The 22,977-nt window shown below is 39.0% G+C and overlaps 1 protein-coding gene across 3 annotated transcripts in view; it reads right to left on the bottom strand.

Moving 5' to 3' along the window:
- METTL15 (methyltransferase 15, mitochondrial 12S rRNA N4-cytidine) overlaps positions 1–22,977 on the bottom strand; it is a 191,744-nt gene that overhangs the window by 37,997 nt on the left and 130,770 nt on the right. For 2 of the 3 annotated variants that reach the window (XM_058546180.1, XM_058546178.1), the window contains exons 4-5: positions 11,700–11,891; positions 7,478–7,656 (exon numbers count right to left, since the gene is read on the bottom strand). In XM_058546180.1, the coding sequence (XP_058402163.1) occupies positions 7,478–7,656; positions 11,700–11,891 (371 nt within the window). Of the gene's footprint in view, positions 1–6,551; positions 7,213–7,477; positions 7,657–11,699; positions 11,892–22,977 lie in introns of those variants that run through there. The other variant, XM_058546179.1, reaches the window with a different exon arrangement.

Raw genomic sequence — 22,977 nt, 5'->3', positions numbered from 1 at the left:
CTCATTTTCAGCACCAGAAAATTCCGGATTTTCTTAAAAAAGAAAAAACGTGACTTCTCACTGCTCTTCTTTCCAATGTGGGAGACACAGAACAATACACATAGCTAGCTAAAGAATGACAGAAGCGATAAGGTGGAGACATGTTAGTGAGTATGGGGTGGGAAGAGAAAAAAGGACTCAACACAGAGGGTAAGTTTAATCTCAGCTGGTATAAACTCTTTTTGAGAAAAAATACCATGGAATACTCTGTGCTCCTATAACCCACAACAATTTTCTTCTTTCTTTACTAATGGAATCTCAGTGGTAAGTCAGAAGGGCCTTAAGGAATGCAGCTTAAAAAATTAAAGACTTAGGATAGGAGAGCATCATGGCGGAGTGAGCTTTCTCGTGAACTCTTCCCTGGATAAGATACAACAAAAGGAACAGTCACAGACCAACAACGGAATCCCAGACAGTGAAAAGCAAGATCGGAAAGATCCACACTGCCGCACATCTGAGAGTGGAACGTGCTGGGCCCCGGGAGGAAGTGAGGAGAGGTAAGGAGAACTCCTCTCCCTCCCCATCAGATCAGCGATCCTGGTCTGTGCGGCTCCCAGAGAGGGGGGAGGGGCAGCCCTCTGTGGGGAAATCGTAGCTCTTCGGGCTCTCTCAGCCAGTGGGAAACTCCCACACAGAGGACTCAGAACTGCTACAGGATACTATCAACATCTGAGCACCCCAGAGAGCAGATAACGAGGGGCGAACGAGAAGCCTCCCATGCCAGGGACCCAGGGGGCAAAAAAGAGAGAGCTCCCTCACCAAAAGTGGACCTTGCAGCTCACCTGACCAGACCAGACCAAGCAACTGACCTGCGGATCAAAGCGAAAAACCGTGGCAGAGCACAGGGGGCTCAGATTACACAGCCCTTTACCACCACACAGTGGTGGCGGGTGGAAATTGCAACCAGAGATTTCCAGGATGAGGAAAAACAAAGCCAACACAGGAACCACAATGCAAAGATACATGAAATCACCAGACCAGAAGGAAAATGACAAGCACCCAGAAACCAACCCTGAAGGCACAGAAATCCATAACCTACATGACAGAGATTTCAAAATAGCTATCATAAAAACACTCAATGAAGTACGAGACAACACAGAGAAACAATTCAATGAGATTAGGAGTTTCTTCACACAAGAGATTGAAATCATAAAGAAAAACCAGCCAGTGCTGATGGAGATGAAGAACACAATGGAGGAGATAAAGGAGAATCTGGAATCTTTAAAGAACAGAGTTGACAATATGGAGGAAAGAATTAGCATCATAGAGGATAGGAATACAGATATACTCCAGATGGAAGCGGAGAGAGAACTAAGACTAAAAAGAAATGAGGAAAGTCTCTGAGAAATATCTGACTCTATTAGGAAATGTAACATAAGGATTATAGGTATTCCTGAGGGAGAAGTGAGGGAAAGAGGAACAGAGAGCCTATTCAAGGAAATAATAGCTGAGAATTTCCCAAATCTGGGGAAGGAGCAGGAAATACCAGTAAGCGAAGCCAACAGGTCACCTAAATATATTAACAGACAAAGGCCCTCTCCACAACACCTAGTGGTAAGGCTAGCCAGAGTCAATGACAAAGAAACAATGTTAAGGGCAGCTAGACAAAAACAAAAAATAATGTGCAAAGGAACTCCCATCAGGCTCTCAGTGGATTTCTCAACAGAAACTTTACAGGCTAGGAGAGACTGGAATGATATATTCAAAATACTGAAAGACAAAAACTTTCAGCCAAGAATACTCTATCCAGCAAAAATATCCTTCAAATATGATGGAGAAATAGTAACTCTCCCAGATAAACAAAAGCTAAGGGAGTTCATGGCCACGAGACCCCCACTACAAGAAATACTCAAGAAGGCCCTCAGGCCTGAAAAAAAGAAGAGAAAGGGAATACAAGCTTGGAGCAAGGAGAAAAATAGGTAGATAAACTCAGAAAAATAGTAGATCTTTACCAGAATAGGTTAGCAACCACTTAAATACTAAAATCAAAGATCAAAGGAAGGAATTCACCAAAAATAAATTTAACCTCATCACTGTAAACACACAGCCACAACACAAGATAGAATAAGGTATAACAAGAATGACTTATAAGGGGAAGAGGAAAGCGAGTGAATTGACTTAGTATAAGGAAATAGGAGGCCATCAGATAACTGACTATCTCATACACAAGATTTTTTACACAAACCTCAAGGTAACCACTAAACAAATAATCAAAACAAAATCACATATGATAAAGAAAGAGAAAACTAGAAGAGTCATAAGACAGAACAACCAAACTGAATTGGCAGTCTGAAACAAATGGGACAAGAAACAAAGGAAATGCAAAAGAACCAGAAAATAAGTGACAAAACAGCAATATTAAGCCCTCATATATCAATAATTACCCTAAATGTAAATGGATTGAACTCTCCAATCAAAAGATACAGAGTGGCAGGATGGATTAAAAAGCAAGACCCAACAATATGCTGCCTCCAGGAAACACATCTCAGCACTAAAGACAAGCATAGGCTCAGAGTGAAAGGATGGAAGACAATACTCTGAGCTAATGGCAAACAAATGAAAGCAGGTGTTGCCATACTCATATCTGACAAAGTAGACGTCAAGATAAAACAGGTTAAGAAAGACAAAGAAGGGAAATATATAATGATAAAAGGGACACTCCACCAAGAAGATATATCACTTATAAATATATATGCACCCAACATAGGAGCACTAATGTACATAAAGCAACTATTAACAAACCTAAAAGGAGACATTAACAACAACACAATAATAGTAGGGGATCTGAATACCCCACTTACATCAATGGATAGATCATCCAGACAAAAAGTCAACGAAGAAATAGTAGACTTAAATGAAAAACTGTACAAGATGGACCTAGTAGACATATACAGAGCACTCCATCCAAAAACAGCTGAATACACATTCTTCTCAAGCGCGCACGGAACATTCTCAAGGATAGACCATATGTTGGGAAACAAAGCAAGCCTCAATAAATTTAAGAAGATTGAAATCATAACAAGCATCTTTTCAGACCATAATGCTAAGAAACTGGAAATGAACCATGATAAAAAAAACTGGGAAAGTGACAAAAATGTGGAGATTAAACAACATGCTACTGAACAACCAATGGATCATTGATGAAATTAAAGGAGAAGTCAAAAACTATCTGGAAACAAATGAAAATGAAAATATGCCATACCAAACCATATGGGATGCAGCAAAAGTGATCCTGAGAGGGAAACATAGTGATACAAACCAACCTTAACAAACAAGAAAAAGCCCAAATAAGCAACCTTAAATTACACCTAACAGAACTAGAAAAAGAAGAACAAACAAAGCCCAAAGTCAGCAGGAGAGAAATAGTAAAAATCAGAGCAGAAATAAATGAAATTTAGACCAAAAAAACAGTAGAAAGGATTAATGAAACAAAGAGTTGGTTCTTTGAGAAGATAAACAAAATCAACAAACCCTTAGCCAGGCTTACTAAGAAAAAAAGAGAAAGGCTCAAGTAAATAAAATTAGAAAAGAAAGAGGAGAAATTACAATGGATACCACAGAAATACAGAGGATTATAAGAGAATACTATGAGAAATTATATGCCAACAAATTGCACAATCTAGAAGAAATGGATAAATTCTTAGACTCATACAACATCCCAAAACTGAACCAAGAAGAAATGGAGAATCTGAATAGACCAATCACAAGTAAAGAGATTGAAATAGTAATCAAAAACCTCCCCAAAAATAAAAGTCCAGGACCAGATGGCTTCTCCGGTGAATTTTACCAAACATTCAAAGAAGATTTAATACCCATCCTTCTCAAACTATTTCAAAAAATAGAGGAAGATGGAACACTTCCTAAATCATTCTACGAGGCCAACATCACCCTGATACCAAAGCCAGACAAAGACAATACAAAGAAAGAAAATTACAGGCCAATATCGCTGATGAACATAGATGCAAAAATCCTCAACAAAATATTGGCAAACCGAATACAGCAATACATTAAAAAGATCATACACCATGATCAAGTGGGATTTATACCAGGGACTCAGGGATGGTTCAACATCCGCAAATCAATCAACGTGATACATCACATCAACAAAACAAAGAATAAAAACCACATGGTCATCTCAATAGATGCAGAGACGGCATTTGACAAGATACAACATCCATTTATGATAAAAACTCTCGACAAAATGGGAATAGAAGGAAAGTATCTCAACATAATAAAGGCTATTTATGACAAACCCACAGCCAACATCATACTCAATGGGGAAAGACTGAAAGCCATTCCTCTGAGAACAGGAACGAGGCAGGGCTGCCCACTCTCACCACTCCTGTTCAACATAGTACTGGAGGTTTCGGCCAGAGCAATTAGGCAAGAAAAAGGAATAAAAGGAATCCAAATAGGTAACAAAGAAGTGAAACTTTCACTATGTGCAGATGACATGATTTTATATATAGAAAACCCTAAAGAATCCATTGGAAAACTATTAGAAATAATCAACAACTACAACAAAGTTGCAGGGTACAAAATCAATCTACAAAAATCAGTTGCATTTATGTATGCTAATGATGAACTAACAGAAAGAGAGCTCAAAAGATAATACCATTTACAATTGCATCAAAAAGAATAAAATACCTAGGAATAAATCTTACCAAGGAAGTGAATGACCTATACAATGAGAACTACAAGACATTACTGAAAGAAAGCGAGGATGACATAAAGAAATGGAAAGATATCCCATGCACGTGGATTGGAAGAATAAACATAGTTAAAATGTCTATATTACCTAAAGCAATCTACAGATTCAATGCAATCCCAATCAGAATCCCAATGACATTCTTCACGGAAATAGAAAAAAGAATACTAAAATTTATATGGGGCAACAAAAGGCCCCAAATAGCTAAAGCAATCCTAAGAAAAAAGAACAAAGCAGGAGGCATCACAATCCCTGAGTTCAAAACATACTACAAAGAAATAGTAATCAAAACAGCATGGTACTGGTACAAAAACAGACACACAGATCAATGGAACAGAATTGAAAGCCCAGAAATAAAACCACACATATACGGACAGCTAATTTTCGACAAAGGAGCCAAGAACATACAATGGAGAAAGGAAAGTCTCTTCAATAAATAGTGTTGGGAACACTGGACAGCCACATGCAAAAGAATGAAAGAGGACCATCTGGTATCATCGCCATTCACAAAAATTAACTCAAAATGGATCAAAGACCTGAAAGTGAGACCTGAAACTATAAAACTCATAGAAGAAAATATAGGCAACACACTATTTGACATTGGTCATAAAGGAATCTTTTCGGATGACATGCCTACCCAGACTAGGGAAACTAAAGAAAAAATAAACAAGTGGGACTTTATCAGATTAAAGAGCTTCTATAAGACAAACGAAACCAGAATCAAGATGAACAGACAACCCACCAGCTGGGAGAGAATATTTGCAAAACATACATCTGACAAGGGGTTGATCTCCATAATATATAAAGAACTCACACAATTGAACAACAAAAAAAATAAACAACCCAATCAAAAAATGGGCAGAGGAAACGAACAGACACTTCTCCAAAGAAGATATACAGATGGCCAATAGGCACATGAAAAGATGTTCAACATCATTAATCATCAGGGAAATGCAAATCAAAACAATGCTAAGATATCACCTGATGCTCATTAGAATGGCTATAATCACCAAGACAAAAAACAACAAGTGTTGGAGAGGATGTGGAGAAACAGGAACCCTCATACACAGCTGGTGGGAATGCAAACTGGTGCAGCCTCTATGGAAAACGGTACGGAGATTCCTCAAAGAATTAAAAATAGAGATGCCCTATGATCCAGCCATCCCACTACTGGGAATCTATCCAACGAACCTGAAATCAACAATCCAAAGAGGCTTATGCACCCCTATGTTCACTGCAGCATTATTCACCATAGCCAAGAAGTGGAAGCAACCTAAGTGTCCCTCGACTGATGACTGGATCAAGAAAATGTGGTATATATATATAATGGAATACTACTCAGCCATAAAAAAAGACAAAATCGTCCCATTTGCAACAACATGGATGGGCCTCGAGGGTATTATGTTAAGTGAAGTAAGCCAGAAGGAGAAAGACAAACACTGTATGATCTCAGTCATATGTGGAATATAAACCGACACATGGACAGAGAAAACTGTATTGTGGTTACCAGGAGCAATGGGGGTGGGGGGTGGGGGGTTGGCACAAGGGGTGAAGGGAGTCATATATATGGTGATGGACAAACAAAAATGTACAACCCAAAATTTCACAATGTTAAAAAATATTAAAACATCAATAAAAAATAAAAAAATAAAACCAAAAAAAAATTAAAGACTTAGTCAACTCTTTATGTTTTATTATCATAACAAAGTAAAATACAGTCTTACTAAATTATGTCATAAAACAATTGCTATATGATCTCTAAATCTTGATCTGAGCAAATTTATAATTAAGTTTTATTCCCTAAACTATGGATAATGTTAAGATAGAGGCAACCAATATTAGGTTCTTTTTATAAGCTACACAAATATTCCTTTTTCTACTTCTTTAGCTAATTAAGTAACTCAATAGGAACCACTGAAAAGAAATCTAAATACATTTGGTAAATAAAAATGATGTAGGGTTTCAGATGGTCCAACAAGATGAAGAATTTACCATTGGAATTCTGTTAAATAACTGCAGGAGTTGTATTTTTGCCTTGGAAAACTTTCATCATGAAACACAGCTGTGAAACAACTTTGGCTTCAAACAGAAAGGCTATAACAAAGTGCCTCTCAGCTAGACTTGGGTTCAGGAGGTTTATGGGGGTGAGCAGCAGAACAGAAGTGTTTCAACAAGTCCCTCAGCTGATTGAGTTAGCATTCACAAAGCAGAGTAACCTACACATCACATACCCTTTGTTGGCTGGTTGTTTAGAATAGATGGATGAGTCACTGGATTTTATTTTAGCAATTGGGCAATGTAATTCTCCTTTTGCCCAAAATATTAAAATGCAGAAATGTGAAACTCAGAAGAGAGGTAATGTCAGCCCTCATACAGGATGCTTATCAACCACTGTGATGGATCAAGAAATTCTTCTGCTCTTGTGATTCCACATGTCACATTGGTAGGCACAAATGATAAATCACCTCATGCAAAAAAAAAAAAATCTATTATTAAACTAATCAGTAAACTACAGTATATTTTTTAAAAATTGTGTGTGGGGGAGAGGTGTTCGAGGGAGGAAGCTTGCAAACCAAAAGAAAGCTGGCGTGAGAGAAGTATAGGCAAGATTCCATCCTGCATGATTTCAAGTACAAATGAATCCCTCTGGGAGTTTGGGGAATTAATATATATATATATATATATATTTTTTTTTTCCTCTCAGACACTGTTCAGAACTAATGAGGGTACCTGCGACGATGCTGGCAAGCTGCTGGGTTCTGGTGATGGGGTAGATGCTGCGTGCCTGAACGATTGCTGAAGCGATTTTCTTGGCATGCTTCTCCTCCCCGTATGTTCTCAGGATAGATGCAAGTGCCTGTTGATCTAGAGCGTTCACGACATCAGCTGCGGTGGGCATGTCAGGGTACCTACGCACAAGAAGAGCCAATTAGTTCACTGACGTCAGTTTTCATTGACAAGAGGTGAAACTTCAGAGTGCTGTGACACAAAGTCAGGCATGCACACATAGTCTAGGAGAGCAGCTGAGGTTTTTAAAGTCAGAGACTGAAATCCTACACGAGCGAAATAGATTTTCCATTTCAAATACCCATCATTACAAGTGGGGACTGTGTGTGACATTCATCAAGGTCAAGGGCAGCAGGAAGTTAAAATATTTTATTAACCTTTAATTCACAAAGAAGTTATTATTACTCATGCAGATTTCCCCTAAACTAAAATAATGGAAAATGTTTGGATTTAGTTTGTTCAAAATTTACTGCTTAAATTTGTTTTTCAGTATAGAAGATACCAGGTTTAGTGACTGATATTCAAATAAGCCTAGATCTCAAGAACTTAACTAAATCTAAGACTGTAAAGGAACCAACTGCTTATATGGGGGCACAGATTGAACTTACGAAGTCTATACACGAAGAGACTGCTGGTCAGTTTTCCTCACAAAAACTAGAACAATCTTAATGGTAATAATGCATATTATTTCAAATGTTTAACAATATCGGCTTATACACCCACGACAAAAGTCACCATGGGGTAAAACTTGGTAATCAACAAATTGTACTAAACAAGTCTAGATGGTAATTTCAGGTGAAGGAAAAAGAAATACCAACTTCTGACCAAACAGAATAAATCATAATAGCAAGAAATAGCGTTCACTCTGTCAGATCATTCCAGTTTACCTTACTTTAGGGAAATGGGTCAAGGAATTCTAAGTGATGAGCTAACTGAGACCTTACTTATTAGAAGGATAGCTTTGCTAATAGTACAGTTACTACTCTTGTAGTTAATATGTTGGATTGATTGTTGGTACCATATTGTGAGGAATTAAAGCAACAAGGATATGATAGCTTAAGACCTGAGGATCAAACCAGAGCGGGGTTGCCAAGAAACACCTGAATCCGTCCTTAAAAATACTACACTGCACCTGTTAACATGCCTAGTGCCTCCAAGAGAAAATTTTGTTGTTGCCCTTGGCTTGTCCTCTATTTTGCCATGACTTCCATCTCTCTCTCTCTCTCTCGCTCTCGCTCTCTTTCTCTTTCTGTGTTACACCTTGCTTTCCAGACCCTGCAATTCTTGTTTTATTTCTGGCTGCCGTGGCACCCCCAGACCAATGAATGTCCTATAAGGTAGCCCCGTTTCCATCTCAATAGGCTTTGCTCCTTCAATAATAGCTTTAAGGATAAAGATTTGGTCTTTAGAGTCAGATGGAGCTAGATGAGAATCCTGGACTTTCTACTCATATTGGGTAAGATTTTTAACCTAGTGGAGCCTCAGTTTCTAACTTGTGAAATAAAAGCAACAATGCTTACCTCACAGAATTGTTGGGAAAATTAAGGGTGTGTGTAACTGTAAAATACAGTATAATGCCTGGCACAGAGAAGCTCAGTGAATGCCAATGTCCCTTAGATCTGGCCCATTCCTAGATTTGCCAATCGTCATTCTTGGCCTAATTGACAAAATCCCTGCTAGATCTTACCTAGTTGTGGATTCAACTGCCCAAATCACTGAGCGTTACAATGAACCTTGTTAATAATGGTAAACTCAGACTCCATAGGATATAGTCCAGCTCCACCAGGACAATTTTAAGATTAGCACGGATGTACTTAGCAGTTTTTTGTAATACTTTTCGACTTCTGAGTAAGAAAATTAAAACAGCAATTGTACCTATAAGTAGATAATAGGCACAATTTCATTTTACTCTCATGTTACTTTGCATAGCAGTCTAGAAGTTTCTATAGTGCTGCAAGGCAAAAGCAGCAACACTCTGGAAAGCAGGCAGGCTGCTAGGAGGTTTCAGAACAGACATTCATATAGTGAAGAAGACAGAAAATCTGCCCCCACCTTAACAGTTAAGAAATCTTGTCAGTCCTCCAGAGACCACTGATTTACAGTGACTACATTCACAAGAGAAAGAAAATATTAATGTAAGTGGCATTTATTTTTACCTTCTAGTGAAGAATACAACTGACAAGAGAGCTAGACCCGCAAGTCCTTGAAGCTGTGAACTTCTTTTGCCACATGGTAACCTTATAATCTGAAAGCTGTCGTTGAAATTGGGATAGCACAGAGGAAACTACGCTATAAGATTCCAGTGTTAAATGGCAACAGGTTAAGAAAGCCTCTTGGATCCATCTTCATCACAAGGATATATCAGCCTCCAGGATCTGACCAGTCATATCTTTTGGCTTCGACTCCCTCTCCCCATAACACCACTTGGATCAGCATTGCACATATTTGTGTCTCTGACTCTCCTTTTTCTATGAATTCATGAGAACCAACTCCTCCTTTCCGAATACCACATTCTTTCTTCAGAGCTGTTAGAATCTTTGATTAGGTTACAGTCTATGCTATCTACCTGGAAGCCATCCTGCTTTTTAAGATATATCTGCTCATCTCTAATCTCATCCATTATGTATTGACTTAGAGTTTAATTCTCAAGGGCAATCTTATTTTCAAGTTCTTAGGTGAGAACCTCAGAACTCTGATTCACAGACCACAATTTGCTGATAAGTCTTTACATTAACACTATAGGGATTTACTACCATGAGCTGGAAGCTTTGTTCATGGTATTTCAGAAGGCATCCTCCTCAGCAAGACAGAGCAACAGCAGAAATTTGCTTGACGTTTTATTACCTCAGCACAACAACTTCAATCTCCAAACATGAGGAGATATTTGACCTTTACTATTAGTCACTGGTTTTTAAAGGATTTTTATTATTTTCTTTTATGATCACATTTTTCATTCTATGAATGACAACTTGTGCAAAAGAAGGTATAAGACTCAGAACAAAAATGTTCCAACAAGAATGGGTCACAATCCAAGTTAACAGGTCATATCAAAACATGGGGAAAAGGCTACATGTGAATAATTACCATGGGACAAAGCAGTTTGTGGGAAAGACGTCAAAGTCAACTCCATGTTAATTTGTTGCCTTAAACTGGACATTAAATTTCTTATATATAGGTCCTTCTAATAGACTGGAAGAAATTTTGGAAAACCTATTTGTTTCAGTAGAAATGTCTATGCAAGTCTAGAATTGCAGATTAGTAACAGAATGGTTTGCTTATTTATATATAAGAAAGTATAACGTTCCTAGAGAATAAGCTCCCCAAAGGTAATGGCCATGATACATAATTTGGTGGGGTGGCAGGGAATTGGGGGCATGAAATGAGGGAGAAAAGCATGGTTAAGCTTTGCAGGTATAGGCTGTTCAGTTCCTGGGCCAGTGTTGGGCATAGAAACAAGTGATAATCTAAACTTTTAAAATCAACTTAGATGTAAAAGAAATTATCCTATACTTTCCTAGAATGTGACCCACTTTGTGTTATTTAATATACATGTTCTTATTTGAACAATGGAGAACAAACGCTAGTATTTTCAGGATGGTGAGGAATGAAGAGGCGGCGTAAAGCTGTCTATGCATAGTACTGTGTTTGACATAGTATCATAAATTGTAGTTTGTCTCAAGAAGATTGAACCCAAGTGACTGTACAAGAGACAGGACAAAACACACAATCGCTGATCTCTAGGATCTTGCCTTTTATGCAGCGTTCAAAAGAATATGCATGAAATATAGTTCCTTTTACTTCTCACAAGAGGCAGAGTTGGGTCTACATAAAAACGGAACCATCGTTTCAGATCATATTTATCAACTTTGTTAGTACTTTAAAATCTCACATTGTATCCATAAAAAAGATAATCAGTATGAAAGTTATCTTCTTCACTATTTTGTATAAAGACAGCAGTGATTGTTTTTTTTTTTTTTAGAATCCCCAATCTAGAGAAACTGTAAAATCTATAATGAGTAGCAAACAAAACTGATTTATTATGTATGCATAGTGTTAGGTGTGGGCGTGTAATAGGAATTCGGCAGTCTTAAAAGGAAATTAAATTCAGAGTGTTTTGGAAAAATTGATTTCTTGTTGTGAGAAGAAATTCTTTATCAATACTCACCTGCCACCATCCATTCTCATGTCCAAGGGACCGTCCTTCCGAAGGGAAAAACCTCTTTCAGGAGCATCAAGTTGCATGGAAGAACACCCAAGATCCAAAAGAACTCCATCCACAGTCCCTGGCTCCACTCCAGCTTTCATTAATAAGTCTTCTGCCTGGCTGAATTGGCCCAGCATGGCTCGAATCTGTTTACTGTGAATAAACCCAGGAGATGGAGAAAACACTTCTGTTATATTAAAGTCTTTCTTAAGGTCTATAATCAATGGTAGGGAGCACATCCTATTATTATATTATTCAACCAATACACACTTACTAAGTGCCGACCACATGCTTAGTGCTACATACAGACATGTGGACATGCAAACTCTACATCTTTGGTTTCAACACCAGAGGTGATTTAATGTAATTCTGTTCTTGCTAATAAACACTATTTTATACCTTTGTGAAGGTATACAATTCTAATATATTATAAAAATTCCTTTGTCAGACCAGGTCTTTCATTTTTTCTTAAAAAAAATTCTTAAGTCTGTGGGTCGGGAAAAGGAGCATATGCCATTCCATCAAAAGAATAAATTTAGAGATTAAAAATGCTGGCAAGGATGTGCAGAAAAGAGAATTCTGTGACCTGTTGGTGGGATTGTAAATTGGTACAGCCATTATGGAAAACAGTATGGAGGTTCCTCAAAAAATAAAAAATAGAACTACCATATGATCCAGCAATTCCACTTATGGGAATATATCCAAAGGAAACGAAAACACTATGTTAAAGAGATATCTGCACCCCCATGTTCATACCAGCATTATTTACAATAGCCAAGACATGGAAACAACCTAAGTGTCCATCAATGGATGAATGGATAAAGAAGTTATGGTATATATACAATGGAATATTATTTAGCTAAAAAAAAAGAGAAGGAAGTCTTGCCATTTTCGAAAACATGGATGGACCTTGAGGGCATTATGTTAAGTGAAGTAAGTCAGCCAGAGAAAGACAAATACTGTATGATGTAACATATATGTGGAATTTAAAAAAAAAGAGAGAGAGAAAACCAAACTCACAGGAAAAGATTTCAGATTTGTGGGTACCAGAGGCAGGGGATGGGGAAAGGGGAATTGGAGGAAGGTGGTCAAAAGGTACAACCTTCCAGATAAATGAGATAAATAAGTACTAGGGATGTAACGTACAACATGATGATTGTAATTAACACCGCTATATAGTATACATGAAAGTTGTTAAGAGAGTGAATCCTAAGAGTTCTCATCACAAAGAAAAAAACATGTTTTTTCTTTTTCTTCTTTTTGTCTCTATATGAGATGATGGATGTTAACCAAACATTGTGGTAATCATTTCACAATACATGTTAAGTGAATTCATTATGCTGTACACCTTATACAGTGCTGTATGTCATTTATCTCAATAAAACTGGAAACAAAAGAATAAATTTAATGAGTAAGCCAATTTAAATACAATAAGTAATAAAACAGAAATCACAGAAAGAAAGACATGTCAAACATCTTCAAGCCAACCATTTTAGCTTTCTCCATATTTTCCCATAATTTAGGATAGGGCTGCTGTGCAGCTGCACACTTGAAGAATGAAACTATGCCTAAAATAAATGCCTTCTTGCAGAGGCAATGTTTTAGCTCTCAGCAGGGATTTTGAAGTGAATGGAGCATTCAGAATCAACAGACAGGCAAGGAGTTGGGATTACCTTACAGCTATACTAATTCTTTTTCCTACACAAAGTAAGATGCTGCCTTCAGGGTTCTTCAGAAGCCTTAGGGCAACTGGCAGGCATTTTGGAAGGGGAATGAGAAGAGAAAAATTGGGCAATACTCCCAAGACCTCATTCCTTCCGTCTACAGGTGGGTAGAGTGAGTGTGGATTTCAGCAGTGTTGGGGAATTCATATTTATGATTTTTACTTATATTTATTTGTTTAAGGAGAACTTCACAGCTCACTGGTAATGTTTTCTCAAATTCTGATGGAGAAAGTGATTTTCAGATCCACTCACCAAATATTCATTGAATTATCTGCTATGCGTCAGGCATTATGTTATTCGGAGGTACATAAAGATTAATAAAGCATGGCTGTCTGAGCTTTGAGCTGAGAGGAAGAGATGCATAAATAAATAGTTTGAAAAACAACCTGATGAGTGCTAACAGTAGAAAGATAAACAAATTGCTATGTCTGTATTTGGAAAATATAAAATGAATGCTAATACTAGCATTGAAAACACAAAAATAATAGAATCTTGGGATTAGAAGGCAACTCATAAATCATTTATTCCAATTATTTAACTGATGTTTGAATCTTTTCCCTCTCCACCATCACTGCTGGGGGCCGGGGAGGAGAGTCATTGTTTTAATCACCTCCCATTCACGCCATTGGTGTGGGAGGGATTCCCATTCTAGGATTATGGAAATAGCTGAACACAGGGCACTTGACACTGGAGAGGTGAGATTAACAGGAGTTTATCAGTTACATATACTCACAGGGGAGGAGCACACTACATGCCATGTGTGGCTACATGGGGGGTATACTCAGGACAGAGTGGACAACCAGAGGCTGTGGGAAGCAGGTTTTGTGGTATCAAGAGGGTGGAGTGCTGTTGGTTCCCATGAGAGGATGTGATTGGCTTGTTTGAGTAATACCATGAGCAGGCAGGGAACTGAAACCTGCTACTCAGGCATAAGTAGATATTGTGCCTGATCCCTTTGATAAGGAGGGTCCTTTGACTGAAGAACCTTATCTGTGGGACCACAGTGGGGAGAAGAACTTGTAGTTAGGCATTAGAGACTCTCCCAGTTTCCCCAGAGGCCAACAACACACAATATTGGGCTTTAATTTTAGGCCTTACACCAGTCATCTAGCTGATGTTTGAACATTTCCCATAAGAACTCACTACTCTTTTTTTAGCCACTTCTTTTTTAGTTAAGTTGATAGCTGTTTCCTCATTATTTCTTTCTTTTTTTTTTTTTTTTGTGAGGAAGATCAGCCCTGAGCTAATATCCATGCTAATCCTCCTCTTTTTGCTGAGGAAGACCGGCTCTGAGCTAACATCCATTGCCAATCCTCCTCCTTTTTTTTTCCCCCCACAGCCCCCCAGTAGATAGTTGTACGTCGTAGTTGCACATCCTTCTACTTGCTGTATGTGTGACACGGCCTCAGCATGGCCGGAGAAGCAGTGTGTCGGTGCACGCCCGGATCTGAACCCAGGCTGCCAGTAGCGGAGTGCGCACACTTAACCGCCAAGCCACAGGGCCTGCCCCCTCATCATTTCTCTAACTGTTATCTCTGCTATCAGTCCATATAAAACAATTGAAAATCTGTCACCCCACAGCTTTCTACATATCTACTAGTAATTATTGTCAGGGAAATTTGTTGGCTGCCTCTTAGTTGCCAATCTCTCTATTCCAACAGGTGCACAAAACTTCAGCCATGTGTTTTGAGAGAGACTGATCCTATCTGTGATGGTTTGTGTGTCAACTGGGCTAGGCTATAGACCCAGTTATTTAATCAAACACTAATCTAGGTATTGCTGTAAAGGTATTTTGTAGATGCAGTTAACATTACAATCAGCTCAATTTAAGTAAAGGATATTACCTTCAGTAATGTGGGTAGGCCTCATCCAATCAGCTGAAATCAGTTAAAGAACAAAAACTGAGGTTTCCCAGAGGAAGAAGAAATTCTGCCCCAAGACTGCAATATCAGCTCCTCTCCGAGTTTCCAGCCTGCTGGCCTGCCCTACCGATTTCAGACTTGCCAGTCCTCACAATCATGTGAGCCAATTCCTTGAAATAAATCTCTTTATGTGTGTGTGTCTGTGTGTGTGTGTGTGTGCGCGCGCGCGCGCGTGCACAAGTATGTATGTATGTACGTCTCCCACTGGTTCTGTTTCTCTTGAGAATCCTAACAGATATAATGTCGCAGCTCAAAAGGTAGATTTCTGATTAGCTAAGCTAATTTGCATACACCATCCTCATGACCCCTGAGGTAATTTGTTCAGAGATTTGCATGTGTCACAACTCTGGCCAATGAGATACAAGAGATATTTCCTAGGGAGTTGGGAAAGAAAATTCTTTCTTCCCGTGAGCTACTCAAGGAAAAAGGTTTTTCCGACTCTCACTTGATATGAAAGCAGCACATAACTCTGATTATTGCCAGCAGATGTCTGGATCCCAAGAAGGGAGAGGGTGGCAGCCAGTTTGGGCCAAAACCGTAGAAGGCAAAGTAGAAAGATTAATCAGGTCACTAGATTGAGCCTCGCCTAAAATCCAACTTGTCTCTGAACTCTTGAGTTATATGAGCCCATAAATAGCCTTTGTTATTTAAAACCAGTGTGAACTGGTTTTTCTTTTACTGGCAATGGAAAACATCATAACTATTAGAGCTATCATGTTCCTCAAGTCTTCCTTTCTCTAAGTCATACAGCTTGTTTCTTCTGCTAGTCTCCATACAAAATATCTTTCACCACACTAGTTACTCTTTTCTGAATGTCTAAGGACACAGTCTGCCTGTGTCCCTAGATCTGAATTCCATAATGATCAGCACAGAATAAAGTAAATTCTTGCCTCTCTTGCTCTAGTTATTATAGTGACACAGCTCAAGATCAAAGCAGTTGTAGAATTTATTGCACACTGCTGACTTACATGACCCGATACCCTGGACACTTTTTCGTGGACACCGCTGCTAAGGCTGCTTCCTCCACACTGTACTTGTTCAGTTTTGTTTTGTTATTTTCTATCTAAGTACAATTTCTGCTCTACACATTTTCTACAACCCTTTTAGGATCCAGGTATTATCTTTAACCACAGAAATCTTCTTTACACTGCAGCAAAAGCCTAAAAAAAAATCACAATTGCCCAGTCTTTATTCCTTAGGCATTACAGCTATTACCGTGCTTGAAGTTAATATACTTGTAAAATAAAAATAATACCTTATAGGGAGTGTTTGCACTCTTGGGTGCCCTCAAACATTAACTGTTCAACACACAATACTTATACAGTTTCATGCCTCACTATGAGTAAATAACAAAAATATAATCCTTGTGGTATAAAACTCAGCATAATGATATACAAGTATGAGAATATCATATAGGCAAAAAAGTAACCAGGAGGCCACACCACAAAGTAAATCATGTGTTTAAGTTAGAGTTTTTTGACACTGTATCACTTATATGTTTAGAGAATTAGATTGTTCTCAGAATTAAAGAAACCATCCACCAAGTTTACTGACCATCTATTGAAAACAGCCTTAACTTCAGACCCTGGGGCATAATTTCATATATGCAATTACATTGAGGCTAATTTTCCTGGACAGGCAGATCCCATGTCCACTTTTCTCTTTCTTCTTTCCTTCTTCTTTCCCTTTCTCTTTCAGATCCTCTCTCTTCCCTCCCCTCCTCCTTCCTTCTTTCTTTCAAATTTTAATTTTCAGTATGTTTACATATGTATTTTGCAAGTTTATAAAACAAGTAACAGAAAAGTGTGAATTGGCCAGGGAGGATCATGATGGTCACAAAAATAGAGCCAAACCAGGACAATTAGCCATAACCACAAATGCACAATTTGTTCACATCATCGTGTCATCACCCTAGGCTCCCCAGGACGAAGCAGATGTTGCTTATGACTCAAAGCACATGCTACATGAGAATGGATCTACAACCCAACCACCAGAAAAGCCAAGGCACTTAGCAGTAGAGTGCCAACAATGCCTTGGTTGCTGGAAGCCATTTCTGAGGTTCTTTGACTACAATAATGATTGTTAATCTTGACTCTGGCAAGTCATCTGCACTTGGAGCACATGGGTCTGTTTTATTATAAAGCACTCAGGTGCTCTAGTATGTACTGAGGCTGAGGACGTGAGAGTAGCTACCACTCACTGTGTATCTGATTTAGGATTGAACATGGAACTTCATCACTCTTCTAACTGCACACAGTCTAATGATAGGGGTTAAGGATATATTACCCCACAAATAATAAAAGTGGATCCAACTCACAGGGTTGAACATCTTGTAGCTAATGTGAGTACTTATCCATCTTGGCTTTAGAAACCCAAAATTCCCATGGCTTATAAAATGCTTGCTATAAACAGGTACATTTTGCTGCCCAGGGATAAACAATTTTCCGTTTCATGGACAGAAGACTTATTTGTGTAGAATCAGATTTTTTTTAAAACTGGGTTATTGGTGAAGCAATTTAAAAAATGTGAAGTCAGAACAAAAATTTTCAAGAAAAACTTTGAATTTGGAGATTAGCTCTTTCTGGGACAAGCTAGGGAAGAAAAACATCACGATTATATTTATCCTCCTAGGATTTAACACTCCTCCATCTTTTTTTGTTTTTTATTGTGAAATTTTTGTTGTATATTATTGCTTTTCAGTCACCATATAAGTGCATCCCTCCACCCCCGTAGCCCTTGGTAACCACCAAACAGTTCTATCTGTCTGTGTGTTGGTTTATCTTGCACATATGAGTGAAATCATGCACTGTTTGTCTTTCTCTTTCTGGCTTATTTCACTTAACATAATACCCTCCAGGTCTATCCATGTTGTTGCAAATGGGACAATTTTGTCTTTTTTAATGACTGAGTAGTAGTCCATGGTATATATATACCACATCTTCTTTATCCAATCATCAGTCGAGGGACACTTGGGTTGCTTCCATGTCTTGGCTATAGTGAACAATGCTGCAATGAACATAGGGGTGCATAAGCCTCTTTGGATTGTTGATTTCAGGTTTGGTGGGTAGATACCTCGTAGTGGGATAGCTGGCTCATAAGGTATTTCTATTTTTAATTTTTTGAGGACTCTCCATACTGTTTTCCATAAAGGCTGCACCAGTTTGCATTCCCACCAGGAGTGGATTAGGGTTCCCATTTCTCCCCAGCCTCTCCAGCATTTGTTGCTTTTTGTCTTGGTGATTACAGCCATTCTAATGGGTGTAAGATGATATCTTAGTGTGGTTTTGATTTGCATTTCCCTGATGATTAATGATGTTGAACATCTTTTCATGTGCCTATTGGCCATCTGTATATCTTCTTTGGAGAAGTGTCTGTTCATTTCCTCTGCCCATTTTTTGATTGAGTTGTTTGTTTTTTTGTTATTCAGTTGTGTGAGTTCTTTATATATTATGGAGATTAATCCCTTGTCGGATGTATGTTTTGCAAATATTCTCTCCCAGCTGGTGGGTTGTCTGTTCATCTTGATTCTGGTTTCGTTTGTCTTATAGAAGCTCTTTAATCTGATGAAGTCCCACTTGTTTATTTTTTCTTTTGTTTCTCTTGTCTGAGTAGACATGGAATTCAAAAGGATCACTTTATGGCTGATGACGAGTAGTGTACTACCTATATTTTCCTCCACGAGTTTTATAGTTTTAGGTCTCACCTTCAGGTCTTTGATCTATTTTGAGTTAATTTTTGTGTATGGTGAAAGAAGATGGTCTACTTTCATTCTTTTGCAAGTGGCTGTCCAGTTTTCCCAGCATCAGTTATTGAAGAGACTTTCCTTTCTCCACTGTATGTCCTTAGCTCCTTTGTGAAAGATTAGCTGCCCGTAGATATGAGGTTTTATTTCTGGACTTCCAATTCTGTTCCATTGATCTGTGTGTCTGTTTTTGTACCAGTACCATGCTGTTTTAATTACTATCACTTTGTAGTATGTTTTGAAGTCAGGGATTGTGAGGCCTCCAGCTTTGTTCTTCTTTTTCAGGGTTGCTTTAGCTATCCGGGGTCTTTTGTTGCCCCATATGAATGTTAGTATTCTTTGTTCTATTTCTGTGAAGAATGTCCTTGGGATTCTGATAGGGATTGCATTGAATCTGCAGATTGCGTTAGGTAGTAACACTCTTCCATCTTAATCAATGCTTTAAGTCATTACATGCTTCTAATCTCAAGTATAGTTAATGAACCTCACCAAAGTACACAAATGTGGAATCCAGACACACACAACTGACAAAAACATGAAAATGGTCCATGAAAATGATTAATAACGATGGTCTTGATTCTCTCTGAATCACTTAACTTTTGCTGTATGACAAAATACCCAAAACTTAGTAGCTTAAAACATCAGTGATTTGTCAGCTCATATTCTGTGGTTGGCAGTTTGGGCTGGACACAGCTGGGTGATTCTCTGGTAGTGGGTGGACTAAGGCTTAATTGGTCCAAACAGCCTCACTTACATGTCAGGAAGTTTGCTGGAGCAGAGAGGGCGACTGGACCATGTGTTTCCAGCATTTAGCAGGCTAGATGATCAGGTCTCTCCACAGAGTGGTCTGGCTCCAAAAGTAGCAAGGTAGGACCCCCCGAGTACTGAGGTTATTTTTCAGTTTCTGATTATGCCCCATTTTCTAATACCCCATTAGCCAAAGCAAGTCCATAGCTCAGTTCAGATTCAAGGGCTGTAAAACCAGACTTCACCTCTTGATAGAAAAAGCAGTAAGGACACATTGCAAGGGGGTTCACACATAGAAGAGAAGAATTATAGCGGGCATTTTTGCAAACAATGTACCACACACTTTGTATTTAGGAGTGAAATTAAAAGTAGGAAGGAGAAAACAAACTTTTTTCCCTCTAATCTTCTAGATTCTCTTCTGTCGATTGAAACCTTTATGTTATAGGGTAGCTTCTTCTTAAAGGCATAACAAGAGACATGCAGTGGTGGTTGGTGATTGATGTTAGAATTCAGAGGTAGACTAAGGGGCTGGGTTCTGGTGCCAGAAATACAAATCTGGGCAGAGAACAACCAGGAGTCTGTGGCCCAGGGTCTGGCAAAGGCTAATACATGATAATCTTGGAGGGGGTAGTACATGGTAGTAGGGGGTCTTTAAGAAAGCAATGTGTAGGGACCTAGTCATGTTAGCATCAAGTAAATGTGGCAGCAAATAGGAGGGCTCTAATTGTGGGCCAGACTTTTCCTAAAAAGAACAAATCATCTAGTTGTGAAAGAATTGAGGTTCTAGACAGGGATACGGGGAGACATGCAGGCATGAGCAAATAAATTAGAGATGTAATTTATTAGAACTGGCCCAGTCACTAAAATCGAGGCACCAAGTCAGGATCAGCAGCAAAGACAACTTGATGTTAAGTCATCTAAGCTATAGACTAGGCCATCTTCAGTCCATTATCAAGAAGCCTGTAGTGAGATATGAGGGTACACTGAGCTAGCAGATGGATATGCAGAGAACTCTGATCATATGGACCAGAGTGACAAGCAGAGCAATGCAAAGCAGAAGACAACTAACATGTCTTAAGAAGCTGCCAGGAACAGTACCAGATACTTTTTTTTTTTTTTTTTGGTGAGGAAGATTGGCCCTGAGCTACCATCTGTTGCCAATCCTCCTCTTTTTGCTGAGGAAGATTGGCCCTGGGCTAACATCCACGCCCATCTTCCTCTACTTTATACGTGGGATGCCTGACACAGCATGGCTTGATAAGCAGTGCGTAGGTCCGTGCCCAGGATCTGAACCTGTGAACTCTGGGTTGCTGAAGCGGAGTGCACGAACTTCACCATCACGCCACTGGGCTGGCCCCAGTACCCAGATACTTAAAGTTTGTTTCATTGAACTTAAAGTGAACTGAATCCAGGGTTCACATCATCATAAACCTTAATCTCTCATTTTGTGTGTATATTTGGGGGTGTACCTAGGTGATAACTTCCATAAGAGGCTAAGAAGAGCAAAATCCAAATTGCTTTTCTCAGGTGAAGGTCTGCTTACTGTGGATCCAAGCCTCCTCACATTAGTACCAGCATTAATCCATGTAAATCCCAGTGTGCCACCTATTTTCCAGTCAGTAAATTTTATTGGTCTGTAGGCACAAAGCAGGGGCCATCACTGCTTTTACCATTTCATTAGGCCTCTCAAGCAAGGAATTCAGAGGAGGCCAAAACAGTGGAGAGACGTGTAGTTGAGACGTGAGCAAACATTTGTAGAGCACTTTCTCTGTGCCAGACCCCACCCGCAGCGCTTCCTACCAATGGAATCATTTCATCCCGGTGATAGCCCTGTAGGGGGTGACATGATCACCCACATGCTGCAGATGGAGGAACAAATGCAGGGAGTGAAGCCACTTATCAAGTCAGACAGCGGGAAGTGGTGGAATTAGAATGCAAACTCAGTCCCGCTGGCTCAGAGTCTATGTTCTTAACCACTACACTGTAATACCTCTCAAATTTCTGTTTATTTAGTACCATCTCCTATCTCTAACTCTTCACCATTATGACTGTGTCACGATCCACGAATCTACCTAGTTTGTCTGGTTTTTTATTAAAATGCTTTAATTGTTTCTAAAGTTTGCCGTCTCTTCATAGGTTATAGGTCTGCAGATTCAGCACTCAAATATCTGCTGAAAACAGATTAGCTACCAGATGCTGGACACAGGAATATAAAAATGAACACGAGCACATGACATGGAAAGGTATATATGTACAAACGTATATAAATCACTGAGGAGACAGATGGCTTATTTCTTCTTAAAACAACAGTGGTAGAGTGGAAGGCGACTGCATCGTGAGGCTTTTGTTTACACCTTGGCTCTGCTACTTATTAACCCTGCAGTATTGGACCAGTTGTTCAATTTCCCCCAGTTTCAGTTCCCTGCATCTCATGGTGTTTAAGCTTTTTCCCTCTGAGGCAGCCTGGCAGGGCAGAAATATCTCAACAAGTTCTGGAGTCAGACTGAATCAGACATTAACTCTCTAATTATTTATCTCCTCAAGACTCAATTCCTCATTTGGACTATGCGGACGACAGAGCAATTCCAACCTCACAGAGCTTCTGTGAAGAGCATGTTAATTAATGTACATGAGAACACCTACTAAGAAGCCAAGGCATAGGAAGGCCCTCAATAAACGTTACCTCTCTCCCTCCGCTCCAAGCTGCTTTTCTCCTCTTATATACTCTTCTTACAGTCTGTGCTGCCCTTGCGAGCTGGAAGCGATGGCAAGGTTTTGCTCCAGGCACAGCAAACGCATGGCACACTGACTGTGACCTTTTGACTACAGAGAATTGTTCTCCAACCTCTTTTATGTGCCACTATCGGGCTGTACCTCTCCTTCTATTTCACCATGCTCCCCTTAGAGTTTGAGAACTCTTCACTTTTTCATATTTTAATGTTCACCATGTAACATAAAGCTCTTTGCAGAGCTCTTTATATACATCCAAGATATTCTGATTTTCATATTAATTATGATCACTTTTAAATATTATTAAAAGATATCCTTGCTCAAAGAATATTTCCATATATTGTAGAGATGGAATGAAAAGACATTACTTCGTT

Source organism: Diceros bicornis, chromosome 7 (genome assembly GCF_020826845.1).
Source record: "Diceros bicornis minor isolate mBicDic1 chromosome 7, mDicBic1.mat.cur, whole genome shotgun sequence".
Lineage (NCBI taxonomy): Eukaryota > Metazoa > Chordata > Mammalia > Perissodactyla > Rhinocerotidae > Diceros > Diceros bicornis.
Note: the sequence above shows the minus strand (reverse complement) of the source record. Positions and strands in the feature narration are given on the sequence as shown.